The following is a 19,004-nucleotide window of genomic DNA, read 5'->3' on the forward strand; positions in this document are numbered from 1 at the left end:
ATTTAGCTGACTCTTGATAACAGCCACAGTGTACAACTTCAGCAAGTGGCTTCTCTGTCTTTGAAGAAGCTCTAGGAAAGGGGTTGAGCGTCTGTAACTATAAAGCAAAACTTGGTAGCTGTGGTTATAGGAAATGTCCTTCCTGGAGCATGGCTGCCTGGAAAGCAGGTTGAGAAAACCAGCATTGTGTAAACTCTCTAAGGTTTTAGGGTAACCACATAGAGGAGGCATTATAAGTACTCTCCAGTTGAAAGATTTTTTGAGCTTCTGGGATGTGCAGCACAGTCCGTGTATCCTCTAGCTAGGGGCAGCTGGAAGAGCTTATTTCAGTTTTGAAAACAGCAGAGCTGCTACAGCAGAGGAAGTTGTGCAGAATTCCCCATTTATGCATCTTGATTTCTGAGGTACCTGGCTGGGAGTTACTTATGGAAGCAGAACTCAGTGGACTCTGACTGATTAGGAATGGTCAGCCTTGTGTTAATCCTACCAGTGCCTGAGCCAGAGGAGTGCAGGGCAGCTGAAGGATACACATTCACCTAGGGTAAGCCTGGGCCTGCATCTGAGAGGTGGGACTTGCTGAGATACTCCACTATTTTAACATAGCCAAATACCATCCAGGCAAGGACTATTTCTCATCCCTTGCGACACAGGAAAATTTTTCGCCAGACCTGCTCCAGACAGTAATGTGAAAATAGACTCCTAAGGAGTCACAATAACTGAGCAGTCTGTTTGAACCTGTTTGGCTACTCAGTTCTTTTTGCTGTTCATTTGTCATGCCAAACTGAGGCTCAAAGCACAGGTGGTGCTAACCTGTATATGGGTAGTGGGCAGAGGCACACCATAGCCATGTCAAGTTGCCCTAGAGGCGCTGAAAACATGGACATATGTGGCTGGCTGTCACTGGAGGACACTTCAGAGTTCTCACACATCCCTTGCCACAGATCTAAGCTTCATGTGCTGCAAGTGCTGAGCTGCCGTCTGATTTTTAAATAGTGAACTGGTGCCACTTTTAATTAGTTGAGATACTTCGGGGTGTGTCTAGGGAGTATCTGTGAAAAAGGGACGGAGAAAATGGCTGGGAGGATGCCTTGCTGGCCCTCCCCACGCATCTGACTCTGATGAGTCAGAACCCTTGTAGGGTACCTTGCTATCCTGTTAGTAGTCACACTGTAAAGCTACACAGGGCAACTCTGCTTTAGAAATATCATTGGCTCATGTGTGACAGTGTGATTAAGAGCACACTGGAAAAACTTTGGGAAAGCTGGAGGAAGCTGTCAGTGCTTGTGCATTCAGCATGCATCTGCACTGCGGAGTGACTGTGCTACCAGCTCAGTGAGAGCAGCCACAAGGCCACAGCCTGTGGCATAGGATGTGCCAGCTATCTTGAGCTGAAAGCTATGTGGCAGTGAACATTTGGGTCAGAGGTTTACACACTGTCAGAAAGCAGAGTTAGATTAGGGAAAGTCTGTTCATGCCATACTGAGGATTCACACTTCAGCACATTTGAATTGTTTGCTGCAGTGGCTATTTATATCACATTTGCTTTGAAAGTATTACTAAGTGAAACTGTTGTGGACTTCTCCTGTGCTTTGTGTGTTCCATTGTATACCTAACTGGCAGGTTTAGATGTTTGGGGGTCGTTTTAATGTCTGCAGCTGAAATGGAGCTTTACCATGCAAAATGGAAGAAAATTGCAAAAGTCGAGAACATAACTAGTATATTGTAGGCTTCCAAATATTAAAATTCTTATTATAAAGCATAATAAGTATGTTATTGACCAGTGGGGAAATGAAAATTGAGCTCAGAAATTATAAGATATTTGAGATAATTCATGTAGCTTTTTAAAAAGTGGACAAGTATGTTTTTATGATGAAAACAATAGCTGCCAATGGTGAGTTACTACCTTAGCAATATACTCACTTATTCCTATGACTTACTGTTTTCTTCTGGTTTCTCCTTCTTTTCAAGTCGATGTGGGGGAAGATAATAATGTCACTTAATTTACTTAATGCCTGTGTAAAAAGTCTCTGCAACGTGTGAACACCATTTAAGTTCAATTAAGAGGTCCATTGAACCTTCAGTGTCTCAGCAAGAGGTTGACCCAAAATGACTGAAAAAGAACATTGTACTGGAAGTAAGTGTTGTACAGTATCACTAACCAGAGTATTCTTTACCTGACTGTTTCAGTGTGGCAAAGCACTTCCTGGCCTTTCCAAGCAAGAGGACTGCTGTGGAACCGTGGGTACTTCCTGGGGTTTTAACAAATGCCAGAAATGTCCTAAGAAGCCGTGTAAGTGCTATTTTATTGTTATTCTTGTGGCTTTTCCCCCTCAAGTAGTATTTTCCGTTTTTACAGAGAGGGAAAAAAAGCCAACGGAACCTAGTAGAAAAAAATGTGGTATGATTTGATTAGGGACAAGTTGTAGAGACTGGAATTCCCCAGCATGCCAGCAGAGTTACAATATGCAGGCACTCGATGCAGCCAGCAAAGTTGATGTTGTTGGGTTTTTTCCCCTGCTTCTTCCTCCTTTGAGTCAGTGATGGACTGTTGCATTTACTCAGTGCAGGAAGAGCAATCACACTGAATCATCTTGCCTTTTCCAGCTGGACTACTTTTTTTTTTTCTTTTTTTTTTTTTTTTTTCAAGTTTGCAGAGAAATCTTAAATTATAGAGGCGCCAGTTTCTGCTTGGAGAGAATGCAGTGACCTCTTGGGACTGCAGATGAAGTTTCAAGTTTGGAGCCAAGCTCTTCCAGGCTCTAAATTGTTGGTTGCTTTTTTTTCCCTCTGCTTTTGAAATATCTTCCCTAACAATTAGACAATGACAAAGACTTTCTTCAGCATTTTATTATGATTTGACATCACATTATAATGAGAAAAGAATTTTGAATTATTTGCATGATCAGTGAGGATAATCTCTTGAACTTTTTGTGAATTACATTATTGTTACATGGGAATAGTAATACTTCTGTGTCACGTCATATTTTCGGCATTAAATGAAAGATGGGAAGAGATAATGTGATCTCTGTTTTGCAGATGGAGTGGACCTGCATTTACTGGGCCAAAAATAGATCATTAAATCACAGTCATTCTTACCTAGTTCTTCTAGGATCCTGTTATTCAGATAGCAATGCTAGAAGTATGTTCAGTGTTTGATTTTTTTGGAAGCATGCGTTTCTCTATAACTCTTGCTGTGGATGTAAATACAATTCCAGCAGAAGATGTGCTATTACTCCTATTTCTCTGACTCCTGCTTCCATAGGAGACTCTGATATAAATTCGTGGTGATGCAGTCTGGTTTGCTAGTTTCTGAAACATTTTGTGCATTGGAGTATGTCTGATGTGCTTTAGAAAGAGAGCCTCTTTGGGTGGGTGAAGGTAACAGTTAATAAGACCCAGGTATCTATTTTATTCCCGTAGCATGTAAATACAGTTTCTGAAAGGAGCATGCATGCCAACTGTATAAAATTTAACAAAGACAAGTGCCAGACTCTGCAGCTGGCCCTGGGCAACCCTGGATGTACACACAGACTGTGGAGTGAGAGGCTGGAGAGCAGTGCCAGTCAGAAAGTTGAACATGAGCCAGCAGTGCCCTGGCAGCCAGGGGGGCCAACCCTGTCCTGGGGTGAATCAGGCACAACATCGACAGCCAGGCAAGGGAGGGGATTGTCCTGCTCTGCTCTGCTCTGCTCTGCTCTGCTCTGGGGCAGCCTCCCCTAGAGTGCTGGGGGCAGTTTTGCGTGCCGCAATGTAAGAAGCACCTTAAGCTGTCCGAGAGTATCCAAAGGAGGACAACAAGGATGGTGAAGGGCCTTGAGGGGAAGCTGTGTGAGGAGCAGCTGAGGGCACTTGGTCTGTTCAGCCTGGAAGAGACTGAGGGGAGACCTCACTGCAGTTACAGCTTCTTTATGAGGGGAAGAGGAAAGACAGGCACTGATCTCTTCTCTGTGGTGATCAGTGACAGCACCCCTAGGGAATGGCCTGAAGTTGTGTCAGAGAGGTTGGATTTTAGGAAAAGGTTCTTCACCCAGAGGTGGTTAGGCACCCTCAGGCTTCCCAGGGAGGTGGTCACAGCACCAGCCTGACACAGTTCAAGAAGCATTCAGACAATGCAACTCAACTCTAACTGAAATCTGGTTCATCGGAATCATATTGGCAAGTGAAATGTTGCTTATTTGGATGTAGATGTGCTATGAGAAAAACCGCAAAAGCCTGAAATGTGTTTTGAACCAAAAATTGGTTGGAACTACTAACAGAAATTTTTGGTGCCTGGTTTGAAGGGAAGCACACCTGTTAATTGTTCATAGAAGAATATGAATTTAATAGAAGCCTGGAATCCACAGTAGATGTGTGGATAAGGCAGCTGCTTAATGACATGGTGCTCAGCACAGTGTTAAAAGCAAGCAAAAAGGGAAACTGTGACAAACTTCTGATCCACTGATACTTCCTAAGCGGGTACAGAGAAGTGCCTGAACCCAGCCTGAAAACCTCTCCGAGAGGGAAGTGCACCACTCTTTTTTCAAAGCACTGAATAAGAATAATTTGTTTAAATGCTAATGAGATGAGCAATGTCCTTTTGTTATAAAAAAAATTTAGGAACTAGCATGCTTGCTCAAGATGGGACACTTCAGAGTTCCTTTATCTGCCAGAATAATTTCTAGTCTACATTTTATACCTATGAGGAGATGCCCTAACCCATAAAATGTAGAAACAATTTTTGGAACAGATCTAGGAACCCAGTCTCTTTCCCAGAGTCCTTAATTATTTACAGTATGAGTCATTCTCACTCCTGCTCTCTGGCTCAGTTTGGAATTGTTTTTTTGAATGTAACTGTATGGTTTCAGGAAGAGAGAGAATGGTGCCACTTGGAATAATCCTCTCCTTCTGATTAAAACATTCCTGGAAAGTAAGGATTTGTGTCTTCTAGACAGTTCTCATCTTTTTAGGTGGGAGTTCTCACTCTGTGTTAGTGTTTTAAGAAGGGAGGAGGAGAAAGGGTGCACTATCTCTTTTATGCAGGTTAAAATACAGAATCTTTATATCAAGAGTGTGATTTGGTAGGTGTATGCTTCAAGAATATTCATTGAATCTGTCAAGAGTGTTTAGTAGTGGTGTTTGTATTTTCTCTAGGCTACATTTGATTTAGGAAGGATTCTAAGCATGATGCCATTTAATCGTGCCATGTGTTAGGGCAATTCTGCATGGATGCAAATGGTGAATTTTTTGATTTTTAAGACTTAAAGGTGGTGCGTTTAGTGTGTTGCAGGTGTTTAACAGCATGTTAAAATGTTATAGATGTTCAGTTTGAACTTAGGCACAAAACTTGAAACCCCAAAATCTGTTCTGGATCTAAGTCAAAGTATCTTTTGGGCATAGGTGTCAAACTAAGCTTCATGACACTATCCAAGTATTACGGTTCTGTAGAGTAAACAATTTCCAAAGATAAATGTGAATTTGTTAGAAGATTTAATAGAAGTTTGGAGTGGATGCTGAAGGATTTATATTCATCAAGTACTTTTATTTTTACAACACTGAGAATGTGGTAAAACAGTGGTAAAAGGAATATGCATATATATTTATATACATAAATTTATATGATATTGGATGAAAAAATTTGGGAGTCAAGTAAATAATTAGTAAGTTGTCAGTTAAGTGATATCTATGCTTGTGTCTCAACAGGTTAAGTTAATCCCACATTCTTTCCATACAATTCTGACCCATTCCGATATTTCACTAAATTGGTATTACTCTTTTTAATGTAGATACTTCGGAAGCAAACAGACTTCTTTTTGCTTTTAGGGTTTTATGCCTCATAAACTTCATTTAAAGTGGACGTGTTTTTGTAACAGTATGTAATCAGCTTGTGATCTTCTGCATAACCCACTTCAGCAAAATATTTAAGCATATACTTTAGTGTCACTAGCAGGCACTTCCCTCTTCAGTCAACTACTTAAGGACATGCATAAATTTGCATGTGTCTTGTTCCCATGGTCTTACAGAGGGCTCTGTCATCTTTGTAAAGACTTGAGTATTTTGGGTAACGGCCACTGCCCAGTCGGGGCTTCTGTCCTGTTGCAAATTTAAGTGCCTTGGCCTGAGACAGCTGCCATGTCTGTGAGTTTATGGGTTGTTCAGTATTACTGAAAACCAAAAGAAGTTTTGGAACAGATCTCCATTTTTAAGGGCTTCTAAGACAAGGGCTTTTAAGTGCTTTTAAGACGAAGGGTCTTTCTGTGTTACTTGGGGGTGTTGTGATTGGTCAGGCTTCTTGGTAACTTAGCAATTGCAAACAAGCTGTGTAGGTGAGTAAAGGGTAAGTAATGTTGGACTCCATCCAGCTCCCACATGGATCACTAGCCATCACTGAACAAGCTGCTTCTCTACTGTGACTTGCTTACATTTCTGCTCTTTGTTGAAAGGAAGAAAACAATGAACAGCACGGTTGTTGCTGCTAGTAAGCTGCCAGTTTCCTGTTTGTTGTGGGAGTAGGAGGATGAGGAAGGAAGGAGAAGCTATAATCTCTGACCTCGGTCCACCACTGGACTTTCTAGAGCAGCTGAGTCACCCTGAGAGGGAAAATGTGTTGCAGCACTGGAAAAGACCTGGCATAGGTTATGGGCTGGTCTCCATCTACAACTGGAAGCTATTTTCATTCAGCAGGCTGCACTGCAGGGTACCATTCCTGCCCACAGAAAGTTACAGAGACTCTCCTGGTTTTAGTGTGAATTGAATCAGACCTGTTACAGCAAACACAGATTTGTTAGGACATAATGAGTGCTATTGTGAGTTTGAATCTGCCAACATGAGTACCAGGAGTTTCACTGACACTTTAGGGAACCAGAAGTAGACTGATGCATTGTGCTTTTGGAAGTCTTCTTAAATTTCAAATGGTTTTAATATTATCATTAGGAAAAGACTGAAAATTCTGCCTTGAAAACTAAATAGCTGTAGCTGCCACTTCAGTAGAGAGACAAAATTTTCAAGTTATGGTTGGTGTTGGAATGATTGTAGTCAGTGTAAAGATGGAAAGGTATGTGTTCAGAACTGTAATAACATTGCTGTATTTTTACTATGTGTGTTTACCCATTTTGCACTTTATGCAATATCTAAGGAGAATCTCAATGTTTTATTTAAGCAATTACTTTAAATAATTCACTGAAATTTGAAATAAAACTATCTCACTCCAAAGCCTGCTGCTCAATATCATCACTTAATTTTTTCCAAATAACAGGCAAGGCTTTAGAACTAGTTAAAACCATTGCCCTTTTTAAAAAAATTATTATTTCAACCAGGTGCCAGTTTTAAAGTAAGCTGCAGGGATAAATGTGCCTTTCAGGCATTATGTGAAGGGAAGCCAATCAAGGGCATTTTGAGATTCAGTTGCTCTGTCTTATTTGACAGTTTATATACAGTAAAGATGGAAACAAATAAATTTGGTGGGTTTTGGGGGGGTTTTGTCTCTTGAACATTTGGGACACTTTGGAAATGAAACAAAAGATTCGACAAAATGTAAGGTATCTCTGTTCTAACATTCAAATTATGAAAAACGCTCTTGACTCTTATTAAAAGCATTTATGTGATCATAGTGCCAAAAGTTTAGTCCTATATGCTTAACAAAGTACTGGGCTTTGCCAAGAAGTTAGCTTTTAGTGCATAACCATACAAAGAAGTTACTGCTCTCATTTATGAGGTTTAAGAATCAATAGACCGTTTTCTGTAGTTTGAAAAGCAACCTTAAGTGGAAGAAAGAAACAATAAATAGAAATAAAAAGCTGGTTAACTGAAAACTTTCTAGTTTGGCAAAATTGAATTCAGTATTTATTTTGTGGTGTTGATATATCTGTGACTTTACACTGATCAGCCAGTAAGTGAAGTAAAGTTTAGTATTCTAAAATTCAGCAGTTCTTTTAGGTAAATCCCAGACGTTTCCATAATGAATCTTCAACTTTATTTTTTCCAAACATGATATTTGTAGCTGGTTTGCAAAAGTGATCATTTGAGTATTTCAGAACAAATAGGGTGAAAGATAACCCTGATTTCAAAGATTTGGTTGGGGGTTTTTTTAACACAAATTTGACTGGATAATGGAAGACTGAAGTGGTACACATGTTGAAAAAGATGGAACTAAGGTTACCTGTGCTATCTTTAATTTTAATTTCTTTATCTTTTTTGCTTAACCATTTATCACAAACCTTATAATTTTTTAAATATAATTACATAATAATTTAGCTGTCAGGCTCTGCAAGCATATAAATTATCGGCATTTAACTGAAGTATTTTGTTTTCCAGCTTACCATGGATACGGTCCTATGATGGAATGCCCACAAGGCTACAAGAGAATCAATGCTACATTTTGTCAAGGTATGATGGTAACCAGATTGGTTGTGTTTATTTTTAATACTGGCTCTTTGTGACAGCTTCTTTGATATTGATGATTTAGATGAATGATTCTGGTCCATTGCTTTGTATTTGGGAAAAAATGTATACTTTTGACTCTTTCCAAATACTGGCAACTCTGAGTTTTTTCCTCCAGGGAAATTAACTTCTGAAACTTTTTTGTATGCCCTCATTTTCTTTGATGATATATAGAGATGACTTCATAAGCATTCTTTTACTTTGTTTTTCTGTAGAAATACATTGTTTTGTCAGATTTTTTCGCTAAACAGTGAATCTGAGGACATATTCGGTTAAGTCAGATGAAACTAGGAATACAGAACAATTTTTGTAATCGTGAAAGTGTAGAGTAATCAGAGAAAATTCCTTTGGACTCAAGAGGCTAGGAACAACAGTACTGAGAAAAGCCAGATAACATCCCTGGCAAGTGGAGATGAAAAGAATGAGTACCTGGCTGCCATGTAAAGAAGTGACCCACCTGCTTCCCGAATGTGCATAGTGCAGGTGAGGATATATGGAGTTAGACACAGTCTAGTTGTGTTCCTCAGAGATTATTATTGCCTGGTGGTAAATATAGAAGTTATCAAAACATATGTGGTTGTGGGGTGTGCATGATCATGCAGCTACAAAGCAAGGCTTGGGGCATTTGGATTCTCCTGGTCTACAGCACCTCTGACAAAGCTGAAGAGATGACCACAGACAAATGTTCATTCTTTCTGTGTGTCTTGGAGCACTGCACGGCGGAGCCAGATGAGGATGTAGGAAAAAGCTTAATTGCTTGTCTGACTTATTTGGCACGGGGCAAGTAAACAAGAAAAAGGAGCTCTGAGACAATGTAAGCAGTCTTGCACTAGTGTTCTGGAGAGAGATTTGGGAAGGAAGGGAAAAATGAGTTCAAGTGAAGCTGATACTGCTGTGGCCAGATTTCTTGATCAGTGTTGGTACTGAAAGGGATGAAGAGATCCCAACAAATAGTAGTGCTGGTGGAGAGCTGGATAAAATGAAAGAATAGTTGATGTTAAAGGATATTTGTAGGCATTTTGGACATAAATTTAATCATACTTAACTGAAAATTTTCACTTTGCATCTTAGAGGAAATGTACAGTAGCCAGTTGCAAAAAGAAATTTTTGCCCACCAAAGTAATAAAGTTTGTAGAGCACTAAACACAAACATCATGCTGTTTCACTGCCGAAGGGGGATGTGAGCTGCCATCTGCAGCTACCTGAGCCTATCTGCTTCTCTGTGGTTATATCTGCTTCTCTGCTTCTCTCTACCTAGTGGTTTACCAGCTTGCAGGGTAGTGGCATTTGGAGGACTGGATGGGTCAAAATACTAAAAAAGTAAATGGAGGAGAGCTGCCAATTGCATCTCAAGAGCTAGTTCCCTGCTCTGCAGTGAAAGACTGTAAAGTCCTCTTAGTAAGTAAAAAGGGATGGGGAGATATTGATGGCAATTTGCTAATGAGGACTGCAAAGTGAAGGAGGTGAGTGTCAGATGTAAATGAGCCTTTTTGTGCCTCAAATTAAGCATGCAGGTGATGTATGTATTTCAGCAAGACGGTTCCAGCTATTTTGAAAGAGATTGTCTTGTTCCACGTATCAGCCATGAGGTTTTTCAGAGTCTGCAAAAGAGAGGTTTTCTAACTTTGAGCCTGGCAAGTGTCTATAAGATGCCATGATGGATTAGTGCCTTTATGCAACCCTCTGAGCACGATCCAGGAGAGACAGGAGCTTTTGATATCTTCAGTAGTCATGGGTATACCCCACAGAATGCACGATGTTTTCAGACAGCAGCAACTCAGCAGACCTTTAAAGGCGAGTAGGGCATTCAGTTTGGTTCAAGAGGTTGAACCTAGGTGTTGGCAAACCTTATTTCATGGAAGCTAAGATCCTTATTCAGGGGTAATGGACAGTTAGAAACGGTCTGGTGCTTGTGAAGGTTGCCAGAAATAGGCCAGGAAGTTGTTTCACTGCGCAGTGACAGCCTGATAGAGAGAGAGAACATATGTCTCTGGGTAGGAGCGTAAGAGAGAACTGAGTACTGCCACGGTAGTGTACAGAAATAGATTTGTACCTGGTAGGCTAATCACTGGGTTTTGATAGTTCTTCTTCCCCTGATGCATCTTTGTACTACATGAGTAAAATTGTAAGAAATACGAGGCTTTACAAAATTTGTTTTATACTGGTGTCACTATCCCAGAAGAGAGTTAGCTGTGGACTCTAAATATAACTTGCAGTTGATACATGGAAATACATAATGTAGTGTTTAATCATAAAATGATTGTAGGATTTTCTTACCAGGGAGTAGACTCTTGATGAATTTAGGATGGGGACAGTCTCCTAACTTTCTGGAGAGGGATGAGGTAGTGGCTGTTGATGGTTCCCTTTATTGCTTTTCTGACGTTTGAATAGCTTCTGTGTAATTTGCTCATTGATGCACTCCGGTAAGAAGATACAAATGGGAGAAGCCCATGAAACAAAGCCACGATGGAATTTAGTGCTACTGAAGTAAGTAACAAGGTTACCATTTTCTTTCAGGGGGTCAGGATTTTGACCTCGGTTTGAATGTTCTTCAGGAAAGCTAGCTTCATATGTGAAAGCTGCTGGTAGGGTGCATTTCAGCCCTGAAATGGTTATTAGCATATGCTTGTCAATGGGTCAGCCAGAAGTGTCTTTTTATTTGAAGCAGACATGCTTTTCTATAAGAGAACAAGACAGGGCTTATGGAGAAAGAACTGTCCATATCACTAACACAGACAGCCGTAGATGTCAAACGAAAACTGATTAAGCTGCTGGCGTGGGAGTATTCATATTCCTTTAAGAATCCTTACAACTAAATTGGAAGGGAGTGGAATAGCATGTCCATGTGCAAGTGTAAGTTTTAATTAGATTATTCTTTGCTGAAAGGGTATGCATGCTGTGTCCAGGCTTAGAAAGGGCCAGGCTGAACAGTGATGGGGATATATTTCTGAATCCCTGCCTGCAGCTAAAAGAGATTGGTTTTTTTTTTCACCTAGATGTTGTCCAACTTTCACTGCCTTGGAAAACTCAGGCCTAAAAACTTAATTAACCTTTTGTTTTACTTTGGTTTTGCAGTCAAAAGTCCACATAGGCTTCGTCAGCCAAGGAGTATTAGTGTGATTAATAACCAGATCATTATTTTTTTTTTCCTTTCAAGTGAGTGAACTAATGTAATCAAGCATTCTTCTCTCTAATGTGTAAGTAGGACCACAAAGAACCATCTGTGCGTATGTTAATTCAAGCAGTTAAGTATAATTACTATCAAGAAAGCTTCCCCCCCTCAGTAATTATCTTTTCAATGGGGTGATTTATTACATGTACACACATGGATGCCCTAGGGCTCCCATTAGAGCCAGAATACAGCTTATCAGTGTTGCAACTTCTTTGTCAGAATCCACATGCAATGCTAATTTCTGGTTCCCTGCTTAGAGTTATACTTACTGTTTCCTTAGTCTGCTAATGGTTTTCTTGGAAAACTGAAATAGAATGGAAAAAACAGATGGTGAAAAGGTTGGATTCATTTTTCAGGAAACTAACATTTTGCCAACAGAGCACTTTAGAAATCTTATCTTGAAGAACTGGAAAAATACCTGAACACTTGTTGTTTTGCAATGAAGTAAAAAGTGCATGGGAGTTCTTGGAAAGTTCCTATGTTCTTAAAATCAAATGTTTATGAGCTTGCAGAAACTAGAACTTATATGTTGATACATCAAATTCTATAATCAAATGCTTGGGGGACTTGAAGCACTTTTCCCTTTGCTTCATCATGATGTAAGATAAATTTTGAAGGTATATTCTTCCCTCCTACATTTGTCCCTAAAATACAGTACTAAATTTGTTTACTCTGCATGTTGTATATTTATTTCACTACTTTTAAGTAATAAAAGAGCTTCGTTAATAGGAAATGCTGTTACTTAGTTACTAAGTCAACAACCATCTTTCAAAGAAGTTCTTTTATGATGATCCTAGTGAGAAATAAATATATCTCCAGAAACTGGGCTGGGTTGCTGTTTCGACACTGATTATGTGTTTGAGAAGTGTGGCTCTGTAAACTTTTGTTCCAGTAAATTCCACGCAGAAGGACAAAACGAGTTGGACTGATTTCTTCTGCTGCTATTCTGCTAGCTCACAGAAATCAGTGGGCCATTTCTTAGAATAAGCAACTGTTTTTTTCTGTAATTTTAAAAAACACTGCAATAGTTTATTTAGCACAAAGCCTTGTTTTTTGTTTCTTTTACCTCTCATTCTCACTAATCAAATTATTATTGAAACATTCAACTCTAATGGAGGCAGTAAAATCTGGATATTATATTTTTCTTAGAGGATATTAATAGTGGTTAATGTAGCTATAGCAGAAACAGTTGGAACAGTATTTTCTGTGATGTTAATAAGTAATTGATTGTAATTGATTTTCCTAAAGAGAATAAAAACTGATGCCTGCATATTGAGTCAGTTTGGAGATCAATCAGTCAGAGGGCACTTGCAGTGAAGTCTAGTATGTAACTTAGCAGAACGTATCAAATTTTCACAGTTGACATAAATTATATGTTCCAGTCCAAATTTACAGGATGATTGATTACGCATATTAAAGCACTTACAGCATGAAAACATCTATCAAGGCTGATATTACTAAATAACATTTAATGACTGACTACTAGGTCATTTTTAATTAAGAAGTTGCCTAAATACTTCAGCAAATTTGAATTAGTGTATAATTGATCTAGACAGCTTTCTTTGCTTAAATGCAGCAGAGTGTTTTAAGGGTGTGTGGGTGTTACTGAAAGGTAAGTTGTTCTCTTTGCCTCAGAAGGGGACCAATATTTTCCATTTGGTTTTATTACTTAGTAATTTAAACAAAGTCAGTCAGTTTTTGATAAGCATAGAAATAGGATTTCAGAGCTAACTGTAGAAGTCCCCCTTCAGAAGTTTATCTTTCCACAGTGCTTAGGCTTGTAATCAGCTACTGAGATTGCTTGTGTCCTCCAGCACCAGCCACTTGGGACAGGGGGGTGAGATAGGCTGCGGTACTTTTGTAGCCGCAAGTTTATTCTGAATAGTTCAGTGAAGTTACCAGGGCTCTGGTGGTCTGACTAGAAATCCCTGCTTCTAGAAGTTGTTATTCTTGGTCCAAATTTTGTAAGAACCTCGAAGACTGTCTTAGCTGAAAGCAGTTGCATATTTAGTTTTTTATGCCTTGTTATGTGTTATATTAAAAGTTGTGAAATTATATATTGTTTTGTTCTAGTGCATATAATGTGACTTTGAAAATCAGACTCGTTCATTGGTTTTTGAATCATAATAATTCGTGTAATCAAAAATCACCTACCAAATTTGTAATATGGCAAACTCAATGATACAAGTGCGATCTATTGTTTCAAAAGAGAGATTTTTTTAATTAATATTAAATCACTTAGCATTCTTCAGCCTTGTTTATGAAATTTTAAAATGCCTTTTTTAGTTGCTTCAGCGGAAAATAGTAATAAAATCAAACCCTAGTCCTGTTTTGATAGTGGAACCTGCAGTTTCCAAGCTGTTGGTGCTCCTGAAAAGAAATTTGACTGCACTATTTTACATCAATAGTAGCAGTGGCTTCTTTAAAAAACAAAGGCTTTTTTTTCTTTGCATTTGTATTGTTCAAAACTCTTGCAGTAACCCTTGGCCCTTTTGAATTCATAGACTGCTTTTCTTGAGTAAAAATGTTTTCTTAAAAATGGATAGATAGATTTAAATAACGTAATATCAGGACACTGCAGGTCACAATAATAAACATGTGTGTTTGGTTGTAGAATTTTAAGATAATACTGAAATGTGGTTAAAATTTCCAAGCAGTGATGATTTTGATGAGCATAAATTCAATGTGCTAAGCCTGGAAATGAAAGAATAAATTTAATTTTATAGGAATGTTTCAAATTCCTGCATGTCTGTGACCAAATATGGGCATTGCTCGCTATCCGAAGAGAGTGGGCAGTGGACTTGCTCCATGTGTCCCAATGACTTACTAGGCTGAAGGCAGAGAAGACAGCTTTACACCACCTTAGCCTTTCTGCATTAGGCCAGCTGGGCCTGGGTGGTCTGAGAGGCTGTTGTAATGGTTAGCACAGCCAAAACACAGTGAACTTCTCTTCCTAAATAGCCTTACAGCTGGAAGCTGCCAGAGGGAAACACTGCAGAGCTGATACTCCAGCCATCAGCTTCTGTAGGATGCTCTGTAGCACAGCAGCTCTCTGCTGATCAGGAGTCAGTCCTTCTGCACCACTTTGCTTGGCTGTAGCAGCCATCACCTTCAGGTTAGCGTGTAGAGCAGAAGCAGGCTGTGAGGCATTTCCATATTTGCTTGCTGAGGCATCTAGTAAGGTATTTCAGTAAAAGGGGAAATTAAAGGCACTTTATGATGCAGTAAATAACTTGGCATGTTTTACAGGAACCAAGGAAAGCATATTCTTTTAACAGTAAGTGACAGGAACAGATCTCGTTTTAAGCAGGCACAGGAATTTTTCCTAGGATTGGATGTTTACACTTAGCATGGTTTGTTATGCTTGGATAAAAGACACTCAGGCTGCGTTAAATGTCATTAATCCTGGAATAAAGCTGAAATGATTCACTTCCTGGATGTGATTGAATTAGGTATAACATTGGTCTAGGAAATGTGAGAGAAGTTGCTTGTACGTTTCCAGTAAAGAATCAAAGTACTGTTGAACAGTAGCTAATGCAGTCACAAACACTGTTTTAATCTAATTTAAAAGCCATTGTAGTACTGGAGAATGTGATCAGAATGCGTTTGGAAGTTAAGACCTTCTGTAGCATTCAGCAGTGTTCTGTGCATTGTCATTCAGTTGAGAAAGAGATTCTACTGCATTGTACTTTTCTGTGCATAAATACCTCTACATCAGTGAGAGGGAAACCTTCCATTAGGTGTGAAAATGTTTGTCACTGAAATTTAAGTACCTTAGGACAGAACTTAAGTTTTGATTGATACATTTCTTTTTCAGTCATCTCAGTTCCCCAGTGTGCAGTGTATGTAAGAGAGCTGAACAAGTAAATCCATACTAGAGGAAATACAGGTGGAGATGTTGAAAAATCACTGTGGGTTCTGGTCTTTAGGCAAGCAAGAACTGTTCAGAGATGAGTAACAGATAAGAGTCAGGTTGTTTTTCAGAAGCTTCTTGCATTTTTTATTTCTTTTGGAATATTCAGTCTTTTTCTAAATCACAGTTTATAGAAGAAAATAGGTGATATTAACTGTTGCCTGCACTTAGACTGAATGACATTTAGATTAGTATTGTGATACTCAGCCCATGCAAATGTCTATGTGTGATCATGAGTAAAAACAGTTCTTCATCTGATTGTGTTAAATGTATGTGGACCAAGATTCTGGTAAAGTGCTTTGGGGTATTTCTGATATAAAATCTTGATGATTGCCTTACGCTGGACAAAAATCCAAATAAAATTTCTTTGTGAACATTCATAGAAAGCAAGTGGAAAAAAACATGAGCAAAGTAAATTTTGTTATCTGATTCATTTATCAGATTCATTTCCATCTTTCATCTTCTAATAATGGATGTAAAGTTCTTTGAGGATGTATCTGTTTTTGGACTTAGTAAAGCTATATAATTATCAGGGTTTGTAACAAGTTCAATGTTACTATCTGCTTACTTGTTTAAATGAACACCATCATACATTGTTCCCACCTTTCTGCTTTGCTTGGTTGATTTTGAGGGCTGTTTTTTTTCTTCTTGGTGTTGTTTTTTTTTTTAAGTCACGAAGATATTACTGTGTTCATAGTCATACTCTCCACATGAGCAGATGGGCATGCAGTTTAAAAATGGCTGTTATAGCCTGCTTTTTTTTCACCAGAAAATTCAGTGGCAATGAGTCATTAACACATTGCATTTTCTGAGAGCAGGCTGACCTGACACACAGAAGACCTATAAAAATGTGTGGAAAGGTATCAAACACCAACTGTTGTTGTTAAGAGAGCCTGTTTTGAATTCTCCTTAGCGGGATAGATTAGCAGCCGCAGTTTGGTTACAGTGTCTGGGTTATTTGAAGCTTGGGAGAGCGATGGCGGCACTGGAGAGCGTGGTGATTGACCTTACCATAAATCAAACTGTGCTTAGAAAAGGGGATAGTAGGAGCTGGGACACAGCAGACTCATCTGTACAGTGCTGCAGCATCACTGTTAAGACCCTGGTTGTGGCAAAGCTTCTGTGTGTTTGGGTGGACTTGTGAGAGCAGAGTCACCAACAGGGCCGCTGGGATGGCATTTGTCTTCTACTGCCATCTCAACTGGTTGTAAGGATGAGTCAAACTTTCATGGGGATGGAGTGCCAAATCTTGGGACACAGCCTGCCAAGGACCAGTTCCACATATTTGGCATGGATAATTCTAAAGGGTAACAGCAAAGGGTCAGGCTGTCAGTCAGTGCAGAATTGACAAGGCTTCTTTCATGCCAGTGGCATTTATACCCATTGATTACCATTGCAAAAGGGCCAGGTCATTCATATTATCAAACACCAACTGTTAAAAAAATCAATGCTTTATTTACCAGTTCAGTGCTTACTGTGAGAGTTCTTTATGGAGCCATGTGAGGTGCTGTGTGGAATATCTCCTTGTTTAATTTTTTTTTTCCTGTATCACTGGTACAGAGGCTTTTTACCAATGGAACTTCATTATTCTGCTTTTCTCAAAAACTGAAAGTCTACGTTGAGTTGGTCTTTGAAAATCTTTATTTGCATATGTGTGCTTTTATAGTACTGCTAACTAACCCCCTAGAATTTTCTCTGTGTAGATGAAGGCATTTGATGAAATTACTCCTCAAGCATGCCATCAGTTTGTACTTCTGCACAAGACATTATTCAGACATTTTTCTCTAGTTTTTACCATGAAACAAATTAATTCTTCCTCCTATACTAATGTAAAATTGAAATATTTTTTTATGCCCATATACATGAAAAACAGGACTAAAAAAAAAAGTCTGCTAACCTTGAGTCAGATTTCCTTTCCAGCTGCCTGAACAAGTTGATTCCAATGCAATTTGCACAGCTGGGCAGGCTGGCAGGTGGTTGGAAACGTTTTGGGTAGGTGGCCTTTTACCAGAGTCTGAAATGAAGTAGGCAGTAAATCGGGGAGGATTTTTTTTTTCTGCTCAAATTGTTCAGTAAACACTACTTCTACATGTATGTATGGTTTGAGGTGTTTTTTTGTTGTTTGGGGTTTTTGTTTGGTTGGGATTTTTTGGGGGGGCGGGGGAGGGTTTATCAGCTTCTGGGTTGTTTCTGTGGAATCCCTAGACAAGCTTGTGTAATTCAACATGGAGCATCAGCTCAGTAATTCAATGAGCTCATTGAGTAGACATGACCAGGAAAAGAGGCATTAATATACACTGTAATTAAGTTCTGCTGAGGCACTGCAATGTGCACAATGAAGTTAACTTTAAAAATTGGACAAATTTAGCAAGAGGAATAACTGTATCAGGAACTCTGGAAGGAATGCTAGTTGGTATTTGACGTAAGTTGGTACTTAAATGTAGCAGTGCCCACATTAAATAGCAATAGCTGATCTCATGTGGATGGGGAACTGTTTTTAGTACAAGACATACAAGAACATTCATCTGTAAAGAGACTGAATATGGAGGCAAAAATGACAGCATCTGTGAATGTTTCCTGCAGAACAGTTGAATCTTGTGGAAGAAGGATGACTCTGTATTCATGAATTATGGGAAGATCCCATGTATCCACAAATCAGCTACTCTAGTAAATAATGCCTTGAAACATTCATACTTCTAATATTCAAATAATAAAGTTTATCCATATATAGATTTTTAACATTCCTTAAAATGAAGGTGGATGCAAATGAGTAAAGTTGTCATCTAATAGGTGAAGAATGCATCATTAATAACTTTTAATATTGAAAATACAAATGCACTTATGTTAAGCCATGTAATTATTTACCTTGCTTAAAAACATGTAGAAGGGTAGAATTATTCTCCTAGATAGAAAGAAAAAGTGCCATCCATTTCATGCTGATGTATAAGTAAATAGCAATGTATTTTAATGGCTAACAAACAAGAGACTTAGTCTTTTTATTGAAAATAAGAGTTATAAGATCTGAGTCAAATTAATTATTTAAAATAAGCTGTCTTCTTTACTGATGTAAAACTTAAATGCTGTTTTCATTAGACAAAGCATTTCTGCATTATGTATGTTGCTTGGCAGATGTCTTCATTTTTCCTCCAGACATATATGTTAATTTTCCTGTGCAGAAAAACAAATACTGAGAATTTGGAAAGGGAGAAAGTTGTTTAAAAATGTCTGGGTATTACAATGCAGGAAGTAGGGAAATTATTTTCATTGTGTGTATCAATTTCTCCTGTGTTTTTCTGCTTCCTCCAAAATCTTGGAGGAAGACCTTGGTCTCCACCAGGTATTTGGTTTTTGTGCATAAGTGTGTGTAGTTTGTGTAATTGTGTTGAGGATTTTCATTTTGAAATGTACCCAGATAATGATTTTTTTTCCCTGTACACAGAATAAGAGATACTATCTCTTCCTCTAACTTATTTCTGACATCAGAGAAAACACTTTATCAAAGCA

At 38.7% G+C, this 19,004-nt stretch overlaps 1 protein-coding gene across 4 annotated transcripts in view; it reads left to right on the forward strand.

The window, feature by feature from the left end:
• LTBP1 (latent transforming growth factor beta binding protein 1) overlaps nt 1–19,004 on the forward strand; it is a 186,101-nt gene that overhangs the window by 93,585 nt on the left and 73,512 nt on the right. For all 4 annotated transcript variants that reach the window (XM_066178599.1, XM_066178600.1, XM_066178601.1 and 1 more), the window contains 2 exons: nt 2,188–2,290; nt 8,290–8,361. In XM_066178599.1, the coding sequence (XP_066034696.1) occupies nt 2,188–2,290; nt 8,290–8,361 (175 nt within the window). The remainder of the gene's footprint in view (nt 1–2,187; nt 2,291–8,289; nt 8,362–19,004) is intronic.

Source organism: Chamaea fasciata, unplaced genomic scaffold, assembly GCF_029207755.1.
Source record: "Chamaea fasciata isolate MVZ Bird 193981 ecotype frontalis unplaced genomic scaffold, bChaFas1.0.hap1 SCAF_3, whole genome shotgun sequence".
Classification (NCBI taxonomy): Eukaryota; Metazoa; Chordata; class Aves; order Passeriformes; family Sylviidae; genus Chamaea; species Chamaea fasciata.